The sequence below is a fragment of the Panthera tigris genome, chromosome A3 (genome assembly GCF_018350195.1).
Source record: "Panthera tigris isolate Pti1 chromosome A3, P.tigris_Pti1_mat1.1, whole genome shotgun sequence".
NCBI classification, from domain to species: Eukaryota; Metazoa; Chordata; class Mammalia; order Carnivora; family Felidae; genus Panthera; species Panthera tigris.
In genome coordinates, this window is record NC_056662.1 from 22311454 (window position 1) to 22323579 (window position 12126).

At 41.7% G+C, this 12126-nt stretch overlaps 1 protein-coding gene across 4 annotated transcripts in view; it reads left to right on the plus strand.

Annotated features, from left to right (window-relative positions):
* Positions 1-2417: 2417 nt before the first annotated feature.
* Positions 2418-12126, plus strand: part of RBL1 (RB transcriptional corepressor like 1) — a 64494-nt gene continuing 54785 nt past the window's right edge. For 3 of the 4 annotated variants that reach the window (XM_015535515.2, XM_007077696.3, XM_042980451.1), the window contains exons 1-2: positions 2418-2660; positions 6966-7099. In XM_015535515.2, the coding sequence (XP_015391001.2) occupies positions 2505-2660; positions 6966-7099 (290 nt within the window). In that variant the 5' untranslated portion in view covers positions 2418-2504. Of the gene's footprint in view, positions 2661-6791; positions 6871-6965; positions 7100-12126 lie in introns of those variants that run through there. The other variant, XM_042980450.1, reaches the window with a different exon arrangement.

The following is a 12126-nucleotide window of genomic DNA, read 5'->3' on the forward strand; positions in this document are numbered from 1 at the left end:
TCCTTTGAGACCTGGCTTGCAGCTGGTTCCCAAATCCCACCCCTCTGCATGTGTGGACAGTATAGAAGACTGAGAAATTGTCAGGAGAGAGGAGAAAGGGGCTACCTTCCAGGTTCCAACAGCCTCCTCTTAAACTTCCTGCAAGCATCCCAAACACAGCTGCTCTGCGACTGAGCTCATCCCTCTGCTTGCACTCCCATTCCAGGAAACCGCATCACCTTTCACCCTCTTGGCCTAGATGGAAACTTCTGTTTGGGGGGGGACTTCCCTTGTTATGCCCAGAATTCGTGATCCCCAAATACCGCCAGGGAGCTGAGTCCGATATAAAAGCAAAAGAGCCTTTATTCGAGCTAGCTCAAGCTCAATCCCTTACCTGCACCGACGCAGCGGTGAGATACCAGGGAGAGAGATCGAGTTTCAAAAGGACAAAGGTTTTATTGGGGCCTAGGGGCAGTTGGTGAGGTAATGGCTATGGCCTCAGCCGATTGGCTGGGGAAGGGTCCGAGTCCTGTTAGGCAGGTGAAGGGGGGGGGGGGTTACTCAAGGGGAGGAGGTGTGGTCAAGGTGAAGGACACAGAACAAGATGGAGTCGGCCGGCATAGGCCCGCCCTTTCACCCTCTTTAGCAGTGTCCCATTCAGTTCTGAGGCAGCGACCTCTCTTCAGACTGGCTCCTTCCAATGCTGGGCCAGCCCCCTGCCATCTCCATACCTCTGGTCTCTACCCCATCCAATCTGTGTCCCACTGTAGCCAGAGGGACGTTCTCAGAACATATATGGATCACTCCTTACCTCCTTTCATTAAAACCCGCCACCGATGGGGCGCCTGGTGGCTCAGTTGGTTAAGCATCTGACTCGATCTCGGCTGAGGTCATGATCTCACAGTTTTGTGAGTTTGAGCCTCGAGTCAGGCTCTGCGCTGGCAGCACGGAGCCTGCTTGGGATTCTTTCCCTCCCACTCTCCGTCTCAAAATAAACATTTGAAAAACACACTGACAATGTCTAGGCTTTCGGTGGGGCTTATGAGGTCCTTTGCAACCTACCTTGACTTGTCTTCCATTTTCATCTCTGGTGACTCCTTCCCTCACTCAAGCATCAATGGACATTTTGTAATTTTTCAAGTACTATGAGCCAGGCACTAATCTAAACATTGTAATACTGTGAACATGGAAAAAAAAAAAAAAGAAAAAAGGCCCCTGCTTTCATTCAAGTCACATTTTAGTAGGAAGAGCCAGTGAATAAACAAGATAATGTCAATTGTGATATGGTACTATGAGACAATGAAAAGGAGTGTTGGCTGGAGGGTCAGCTATTTTACATACAGTGCTCAGGAATGGCCTGAGAAGTTTACGTTTAGTTGAACTTGAACCAGGAGGAGGAGCCAGACAAGCAAAGACCTGATGTTGAGTATTTGGGGCTCTTTGAACAGCATGTGAGAAAGGCCTTGAGGCAAGAACTAGCTTGACAGCACGGCATTTTCAAGGTTCCAAAACAAAGCAGTTAGGCTGCACCTTATTATATACTCGCGCGGGGGCAATGAGGTGAGGCCAGATCACAAGGAATTTGGATACTATTTTAAGGGCAAGAGGAATCTTTGAAAGATTTTGAGTAGAGTGACCTGCTCTGGATCACTCTGGCTCTTCCTGCAGAAGGGGTTTTGGTGGAGCAGAAGGGGAAGCGTGGAGACCCGTTCCGTGCCTTAAGGCTTATGCTCAGGCCATTTCTAAGCCTGGAATGACTGTCTTGACTAGGACGGTTCCCAGGGTCATTGATTACTGCAATTCTCTCAGCCCAGGTCTAGCCTGGTTTAGCAACCGAGAAGAGACAAGGAGTAGTTCCCTGACATCCCTGCCTCTCCAGCCCTTCAGTCATTCAACAGACCACTCACTGGCCGCTGGAGACAGGAATCCCGAGGCCTCCCGCTGTCACGAGACCACTTTTTTCAGTTCGTGCCTCGGTCTCTTATCAAGGGGCAAGTCTGAGACGAAGTTTGGCGAGGCAGTGGAAAACACACGCCCATGGGTTAGTGGTACAAAGGAGGCTCCTCCCGAAGACGATCGAGGAGACCACCTCACAAGAGACAGCTCCGTCGAAGCCGAAGAGCTGCCGAGACCCGGGCAGCGCCGCGGCCGTCAAGGCAGGATATGGACTACAATTCCCAGCAGCCTCTGCGCGCGGCTGCCGATCCCTCCGCAACAACTTGCTGCGCTGGCTGTGCCCCTCGCAGCCCGACAAAGACCACGCCCAGGGTGTTTTTGTTTTTGTTTTATTCCCCAGGAATTGAGATCCATCTTCTTATCACACATCTCCAGAGAGAGGCCACTGGGTGCCCCGGAGGAGAAACGGACTTTTTTGAGGGGAAACGCGGATGCAGACTGTCGGAGAGACGTCGTGCTAAAGTCACCGACTTTCGCGCGCTTTGGCGCAGGGGGTTGTGGGTAGCGCGCCCAGAAAACGAGAAAGGAGCCGGGGGGCCGTGGCTGCGGCGCCCGCAGGGCCTGAGGGGATGTTCGAGGACGAGCCCCACGCTGAGGGGGCGGCGGTGCTTGCCGCCGCCGGAGAGGCGCTGCAGGCTCTGTGCCAGGAGCTGAACCTGGACGAGGGGAGCGCGGCCGAAGCCCTGGACGACTTCACCGCCATCCGGGGCAACTACAGCCTAGAGGTGAGCGGCGGCAGGTGGGGCGGCCGGACCAGACCCCTGCCAGGCCCCACCCTCGCCCCGCCCCTACCCCACCCTGTGGGGCGGTGGGAGTTTCCCCGCCGGGAAGGGTCGCTGCCCAGCCGGGAGCAGAGGAGTGCGAAGCTGGAAGGGCGGGTGTAGACCAATCTATCCGTTTTCTTTCTGAGGCGGGAAACCGAAGTCCGGAAGAGGAGCGGAGGGTCACACGTCACTCGGGGGTCCCCTAGACTCCAGACCAGCTTCCCTCCGCCCCGTCGAGCGCCGCAGACGTCGTGATAGTGCCCGTAAATCTGTTAAAAAACCAAATGCCATAATGGTAAAAGCTAAAGTGAAGTTAATGCTACACCACTGCCCAGCTCTTTAAATCTGTTGTCTCACTTAGTTCTCACCACGACCCTGGGAACCCGACCTGGGATCGCCATTCCACGAAAGGGCTTAAGCTTTGACCTCCACCCTTTGGCCTCGTCCGGGCGGAGGTTTGGGGTGCTCGCTTTGAAGAAAGGCTCTCAGCCCCAGCTTGCTCCTGTGTCCGTATCCTGATGCTTAGCACAGGGCCTGGTTCTGGATAAAATAAGTGTAAACCATCATTAGATTCTTCCCAACCATTCTTGCATTGAGTCCTCCCCCACCGCCCTGTGAATATGGCAGGGCCGAATTATACCTGCTTTCCAGGTAATAATATCAAGGCCCAGAGAAGGGTCTTCCTCAGGGTCGTTCTGCTAATTATTATAGGAATCCAGACAAGGAATGCAGTGTAGAGATGGCGTTACGGCGGAATGTATTTCATTATATTTAAATTCAGAGGTTTTGTTTCATGATCCAAGGGGTCTAGACACACACACACACACACACACACACACACACACACACACAGACACAGTGCTCCACCGACTCACCACCCAGTGAAATAATTAATTGGTGGATTCGGAAGCATATAGTTGGATATTTGAAATTGAGTATGTGTGTCTGTATATGAGGGAAAAATACCTAAGAGACACTCTTCGTATGTCTCTACGGTAGGACTATTGTAGATTGGATAAAGGACAGTGACCTGCATCCATGAGTGGCATGACTGGAAAGCTGAAGGAGGAATAAGAAAGGGAGATTATGAATTATGGCCGCTCAGTGAAAAGAAACTAATTTCTAAAAGCCCAAGACAGTGTTTCCGACATCCCAAGTCCTCTTTTGGTCTGTCGCTGAATAAGCATTTACTGTGCAAACTGGTCAGGGCATTAAACTGGACACCTCTTTCAGATTCTTGAACATGCCAAGTTTCTTCCCACTTGTGTACTTTCTTCACGCCACACCCTCTGCCTGGAAACTTTTCCCACTCACCAACAGGCAAATTGGAGAACTAAATCTCCAGTTAGGGGAAGTTAATCAGGACATCTTGAATGTTTGATTTAGAGAGCACAGATCTGTGAATTAAGATTTGGTGAGGGTTTATTCTGTCCAGAGTCTTTTATATTCTTCCTCTTCTTTTATTTTTTAAATTAACTTATCTATTTGAGAGAGAGCACGAGCAGGGAGGGGCAGAGAGAGAATCCCAAGCAGGCTCCACACTTACAGCGCAGAGCCGGAATCAGGCTCCATCCCACCAACCATGAGATCATGACCTGCACCCAGAAGCAAGAGTTGGACACTCAACCAACTTAGCCACCCAGCCACCTCTCCTTTTTTTTCTCTTTTGTTTGTTTTCGGTGAAAGACTCTTAGAGTAGGTATTTTCATAGATCTACTGGTTTTTATAAGGCAATCTTTAAAAAAAAATTTTTAAGAGAGAGATCATGCACGCAAGCAGGGGAGGGGCAGAGAGAGAGAGGGACAGAGGTTCTGAAGATGTGGGGCTGGAGGGACTGAGATGTGGGGCTGGAACACGTGAACTTCGAGATCATGACCTGAGCCTAAGTCAGACACTTAACCAATTGAGTCACCCAGGTGCCCCTCTGTTGTTAAGAAGCCCTGTCCCCAGCTTCCTGCCTGTCAGTATGCCTGACAACTTCCTGCTTACATTTCTCCCTTGCCTTTCCCTCTTACATTTTGGTGTCTCCCTCTGTGAATCCTTCTCTGACCTCCACTTAACATCAGTTATTATGCTATAGTCTCTCACACTTTATCTTCGATTCTTACAGCATGTCTCATCAATTATAGATCATGGTTTTCTGTTCCTTTTCTTAACTCTAAATTTGTAATTCAATGAGGTCAGAAACCATCATTGCATTTCTAAGGTCTAACATCAGAATAAATAATAAAGATGACTTTTTTCTTTTCTTTTTTTTTTTTAGGAAAAAGAAGCAAAAATTTCAGTACTTATTTTATCTCTATGGTGTTTTCATCTAGTAACCTGTATCGAATGGCTCTTTTTTTTTTTTTTAACGTTTATTTTTAAGAGAGAGAGAGAGAGAGAGCATGCGCGACTGGGGGAGGGGCAGAGAGAGGGGGAGACACAGAATCTGAAGCAGGCTTTAGGCTCTGAGCTGTCAGCACATAGCCCAATGTGGGGCTCAAACCCACGAAGCACAAGATCATGACCTGAGATGAAGTCAGATGCTTCACGGACTGAGCTACCCAGGTGCCCCTCCAGTGGCTCTTGTAATACTTGGATGCTATTCCCAAATAATTGGTTAATCAAGGCTTCTAAAATTATCCAAACTTAAGCTTACTGCCTCATTTAATACCTTGAGCAAATAAGATTTCTCAGTACTTTAAGGTAGTAACACTGGGCTTTAACTCTATTGGTGCCCACCCCATTTCTGCCCACCCCTTTTGGATTACTACAAGAAATCTTTCCATGTTTTTATCCTTCTAGAATCTGGTCTTAAAGAGGATCTGTAGAATAGTAAATAGGAACAGTAATATGTTGTGCTGTATTGTGTCTAATTCTTAAACCTTAAAATCCATATATAGTTCAGTAGTAAACTTATAAAGTGATTTTAAGGGGCACCTGGGTGACTTAGTCGAGTGTCTGACTCTTGATCTTGGCTCAGATCATGATTTTACACTGTTTGTAGGATCAAGCCCTATGTCAGGCTCTGCGCTAATGCAAAGCCTGCTTGGGATTCTCTCTCCCTCTCTCTGTCCCTCCCCCACTGGCATGCATACTCTCTCTCTCTCTCTCAAAATAAATAAACTTCACAAAAAATAATAGGGATGCCTGGGTGGCTCAGTTGGTTGAGCATCTGACTTTGGCTTGAGTCATGATCTCGTGGTTCATGGGTTCAAGCCCTTCATTAGGCTCTGTGCTGACAGTGCAGAGCCGGGAGCCTGCTTCGGATTCTGTGTCTCCCTGTCTCTGCCCCTCTCCCATTTGGGCGCTCGCTCTCTCTCTCTCTCTCTCTCTCTCTCTCTCTCAAAAGTAGGTAAACATTAATAAAGTGATTCTAACTTGGGAGATATCTCAAGTCTAAAGCAGACAATTAAGTGTTGAATTACCAAATGTCATCTTTTTTATAGCATTATAAATTGAGATATCTGCTAAAATAGGCTAAATTACTATTTTAAAGATTGGGTAAATATGGGTGCTCGGGTGGCTGAGTCAGTTGAACATCTGACTCTTGATTTCGGCTCAGGTTGTGATCCCAGGGTTGTGGCTTCAAGCCCTTTGTCAGGCTCTTCACTGAGCATGGAACATCTTCAGATTCTCCCTCCTCCTCCCTCTCTCCTTTCCTCCTCCTCTCCCTCCTCCTCCCTCTCGCCCTCCTTCTCTCCCTCTACCCCACTCCCCTGCTCATGCTCTCTCTTTCTCTCCAAAATAAAAAATTTTTTTAAAGATTAGGTAAATAATTCCCCAAATTTTTACCTAACAAAAATGACAGTCTCCTTTATGTTGCTTGAGATAGATATGAACTTTTTATGTGTCTCCCTGGCCATCTTTCTACTCAGTACTTTCCTTTCTCTACCAAACTTGTTAAAGAAGAAACATAAAATTAACATGGTGGAAAGGAACTTAAGCATCTTCAAGGCCATGACTCACCGGTGTTATAAAATTGAGAAAGCCAGTGCTGAGAAATTTTAAGAGAACTCTTTGTATAATATTAGATTTGGGGTGTAGATGAAAGATCTGTTTTTAGACTAATGCTGATTTAGCATCTTACACAGGACTGATGTAAGGAGTTTTATACCCATTACTGCAAAACTAAGCTTCATGACCTTGGGCAAATATCTTCATCACTTTGGCCTGTTATATACATAATGTAAGATCAGACAATTCCAAGATCTTTTTTTGGTTCTAGAATTCAAGCATTTTAACATAATACATCCATTTTACTGTTTGTCTTTTGCCTGCCAGGGAGAAGTTATACACTGGTTGGCATGTTCGTTATATGTTGCATGCCGCAAAAGCATTATTCCTACTGTTGGGAAGGGTATCATGGAAGGAAATTGTGTTTCACTTACCAGAATACTACGTTCAGCTAAATTAAGGTAAAGCACTTTGATTTTTCAAACACTGTTTTATAAGTCCTAAATTTAGCTTTAGAATTTAATTTCTGTTTAACTCTATTCCATTTTAAGTTTGTTATCCTATAGGTCTCCTTTTCCAATTCTCACATTATTCCATTGCCCCTTTTCCTCAAATTCTGACTTCAGAGGTCTCTGTACTAAATCTTTTTTATCTGTAGCTTTTTTTATTATTTTTTTTAAATTTGGAGACAATTTCAAGCTTTCAGAAAAGTTGCAAAAATAAGGAAAGTAGAAAGAACACCCAGATACCCTTGACCCAAATTCACCTATTGACATTTTACTCCATTTGCTTTGTCATTTGATCTTTCTCAAATAGTTTTTCCTCAACTGTTTCAAAGTAAGTAACGTACATTATAGCCCTTTGTCCCTAAATAGTTCAGTGTATAAACTTAGATAACTACAACAGTTATCAACTTCAGCAAAGTTAACATTGATACAATAATTTAATCTATTATCTGTATTCTAGTTTTATTAGTTGATCCAATAATGGTCTTTATAGCAGCTTTTTAAAAGAACAATTTCCAATCTAGGATCAGTTATTACATTCACTTATCATGTCTGTTTAGTTTCCTTTAATCAGGAATATTTCCACAGCAAGAATATAGTCCACAACCACCTTACCCCCACTTTAAAAAAAAATTTTTTTTTAATGTTTATTTTTGAGAGAGAGAAAGACAAAGTGCTAGTAGGGGAGGGGCAGAGAGAGAGGGAGACATAGGGTCTGAGTAGGCCCCAGGCTTGGAGCTGTCAGCACAGAGCCCGTTGTGGGTCTCAAACTCATGAACTATGAGATCATGACCTGAGCTGAAGTTAGATGCTTAACCAACTGGAGCCACCCAGGCACCCCAATTACCTCCTCCTTTTTAATAGATTACTCCTCATTTTGGATTTGTCTCATATTTTCTTTTACTTAGAAGCAAGTTACATATCCCCAGATAGAAAACTACATAAGTAGTTTTGTGTCTTCACTATATTACATCTGGAGGCACGATATCCACCTGCTTCTCTTTGGTGATGTTAATTTTGATTATCTGCTAAAGGTGATGTCTTGTTTTTCTACTGTATAGTTAATATTTTTTACCTTGCAACAGGTAAGCAATCAGAAGGTCTTGGCTATAGCTTTTACTTGCTCTAGAATTAATCATGTGGAACTATTTGCCTGGATACAAAACAAAAGAAATGGAGTGAACCAGATATAGGTGGTAGTGTTCTCAGTTTCTGGGATTTTCTACCCATGACAAGACTACTTGAGGTTGTTGTCTATTTGCTGTCATGGGTTTCCAGCATGGAAGAGAAACAAACTTTGAAAGACCTATCCAGGGGGAGCAATTAGGTTTCAATTCATGCTAAATTAAAAACCAAAATATTTTTTTCTCAGAACAATTTTAGTTTTCGTAAGTGGAAAAATAGTGCATTAAAGACAAAATTTTTCCCTGAAGGCAGTTTTTAAAACTTTAATAGGTATCAATTTTTGTCATTAGTGATAAAAATAAAATGAAAGTATAATTAAGATTGAATTCACATAATTTTTTTAATTGAGCAGAATATCCCTCTTCATTGTAATATAAAATAATCTGACTTTTCTATCAGTGTTTCTCATTATTGACCATATAAAAATTTTTAAATATTTAGAATATTAGGTTTATGGGGGAAACTGAACCAAAAAGAAGAACTTAAAATTTAGAGCAGTATAAGTATATGGTAAAAATTTCAAATAATGAAAACATTCTGGAGATGTATGGTGGTGATGGTTGCACGTTGGGAATGTACTTAATGTACACTTTAAAATGGTTAAAATGGTAAGTTTTCTGTTATGTATACTTTAACCATCATTTTTTAAAAGGTTCACAAATTTTCAAATAATACAGAAGGTTTAAAAATGTAAAGATACCTCTTTCTTTTTTTTCCTCATTCCCCAGAATTAACCACTTAAACAATTTACTGTTAATAAATTATTAAACAGAAAAAAAAGCCTGTTTTTTAGTGTTTTGGTTGTTTTTTAAAACATAAATGCGATCTCACTATATGTATTATTTTGCAGTTGCTTTTCTTAATATTCTGGTAATCCTTCCATATCACCATAAGTAGCTCTTCCTTACTCTAGGATTTAGGGTGTAAGGATGTTTCATATAGTTAGCCAACCCCTTATCAATGACCATTTAGGTTGTATCCAGTTCTTTGTGGTAATACACAGCTGAACATCATTGTGAAAATGTATTTCCGCTACATTTCTAAAAATGTACTGAAGGGTCAAAAGGTACTAGTTTTTTTAATGTAGATTGATAGAAATTTAAAAAAAAATTTTTTTAATGTTTATTTTTGAGACAGAGTGAGCAGGGGAGGGGCAGAGAGAGAGGGAGATAGAGAATTCAAAGCAGGCAAAGCCTGTCAGCACAAAGCCCAGTGTGGGGCTTGAACCAACCAAACTTGAGATCATGACCTGAGCCAGAGTCGGGCACTCAACCAACTGAGCCACCCAGGTGCCCCTGATATAAATTTTTTCAGGTGTCAGATTCTGAACTACTAAAAGAGCATAGACCAGCTTCATCATGTTCAGACAAATAAAAAAGAATTACAAGTGATGTTATTATTTACATTGATTTATAATAATTTGGGCTATTTTCACAATTTGAACTTTAAGGATAATTTTAAATGATTAAATCTTTTTTTTTTTTTTTTAATGTTTATTTATTTTGGTCATGGGGGAGAGAATCCCAAGTAGGCTCTGCGCTGTCAGCACAGAGCCCTACATGGGGCTTGGTCCCACGAACCATGAGATCATGACCTGAGCCAAAGCCAAGAGTCAGACATTTAACCGACTGAGCCACCCAGGTGCCCCTGATTATTCTCATCAAATATTGCTCATAAATCATACTGCAAAATACTGTGCAAATGTAGATTCTAGATGTACATGTAAAACTAGAAAATTTTTATTGAGAAATTACCTGTATGGTAGGCACTTACTATATACTAAGGGTTTGTATTTTTTTATTCAGTTAATCCTCACAGTTAATCCCATGAAATGAATCTCATTTTACAGATAAGGAAACCAAGTCACCAAGAACTTAAATTACTTCCCAAAGGTTATACCCCTAGTAAGTGGCGGAGCCTCCCAAGTCCATGCTGTATTACATATGCATCCACCCACAAATATTAGTATGTTTGTTTTGAACTGTATTTATATATTCAGCTTCAGTTTGTGAAAAAACTTAACCAAAGCAACTTTCAACTTAAAATGAGTTCCAACTAAAAATTTATTTGGCTATTAAGTGTAATATTAAAAAATAGTTACTGTTATATAATTTGAATTTTTATTTTGTCTGCATCTTATTGTATTAAGTATTGAGAAGTAATTTTTCCACATTTTTCACAAGTTTTTCAATAACTTGCGATTTAAATCAAGATGACATTCATTCATTATTTTCATGTTATAATAGAACCTGAATGAGTATTTAGTTCATGAAAATTTTTTTTTCATAATTTTAATTGGAACATTGATGATGTTAACTTTTTACACAATAATTTCTTTTTTATTTTTTGAGTGCCAGTAAAATTCAGTAGTGTGCTGCTATTGGGACGTATGCCCCATGTTTACCATCCCTACTCTATATTTGTTTTAAGGTGTGTGTGTGTGTGTGTGTGTGTGTGGTAAAATCTACATAACAAAATTTACCAGGTAACCAATTTTAAGTGAATATAGTTCGGTGGCATTAAATACATTTACATTGTGCAACCGTCACCACTATCCATCTCCAGAACTTTTTCAGTTTCCCAAATTGAAACTCTGTAACAATTAAACAACAACTTCCTTCTTCTCCCTTCTCCTAGCCCTTGGCATGTATCAGCACTTCATTCCTTTTTATGTCTGAATAATATTTACATTGCATGGATATATCACATTGTGTTTATCCACTTATTAGTTGATGGATACTTGAGTTCTTTGTACCTTTTGGCTATTATGAATAATGCTGCTATGAACAGTTGTGTACAACTTTTGGAGACATATATTCATTTGGGGGGTGGTGTATATGTATGAATGGAATTGTTGGATCATATGGGAATTCTATGTTTAACCTTTTGAGAAACTGTCAAGATTGTTTTCCAAAGTGCACGAGTTTACATTCCCACTAGCAGAGCTTGAGGGTTCCGTTTTACCACTACCCTTGCCAATACTTGTTATTATTTGTCTTTTTTATTATGGCATTCTAGTAGGCATGAAATGGTATCTTGTATTTCCCTGATGGCCAGTGATGTGGAGTTTCTTTTCATGTGCTTTTTGGAATAATGTTTTCTTTACAACAGAATCCCAATGAACAGAATAGTTTTGAAAGCTGTCAAGTTTACTTTGCTTCTTATTTTAGTTTTAAAAATCATAATCCTCGTTTAAGTAATAACAATGCTGTAAGGTTTTTTTTTTTTTTTGTTTTCAGACATTTGATGTACTTTGTTCCACGATAGAACAGCCATTTTTGGGATAACAGTAAATACAGTGGATTTATATGGGGATGTGTTAGTCAAGCCCCTTGTTTATAAAAAAAAACAGATACCAACTACCAACTTTGGCTAACTTAAGGAGAAGAGAAATTTACTGAAAGGATATTGAATAGCTGACAAAGTCTTTAGAATGACTTGGAAAATGTCCAGGAACAAAAGGAGCCTGGTTATAGCGAAAAGCATATCACAAAAATTTATCTAACAAGGACATGACTTGCATGATCATCAGTACCATCCCTGGACATTGCGAGTGTATTTGCCCCTGAGAGCTAATTGATTGTAAGAATTAATCAGTTGTTGTGTTCTCTGCGCCACCAGCTCCATATTCAAAATCCCAAACATATATCAAAGACCTCAGGTTTTATGCCTTCACCCTAACTTCCAGTGAAGGTGATCTAGCAGATGGCAAGATTCAAAATTGGGGAATTCCTCAAACAAAGGAAAGGATTTCACATGCTGAGCATCCCTGCCTCCCCAAACAAAGTCTCCTACAA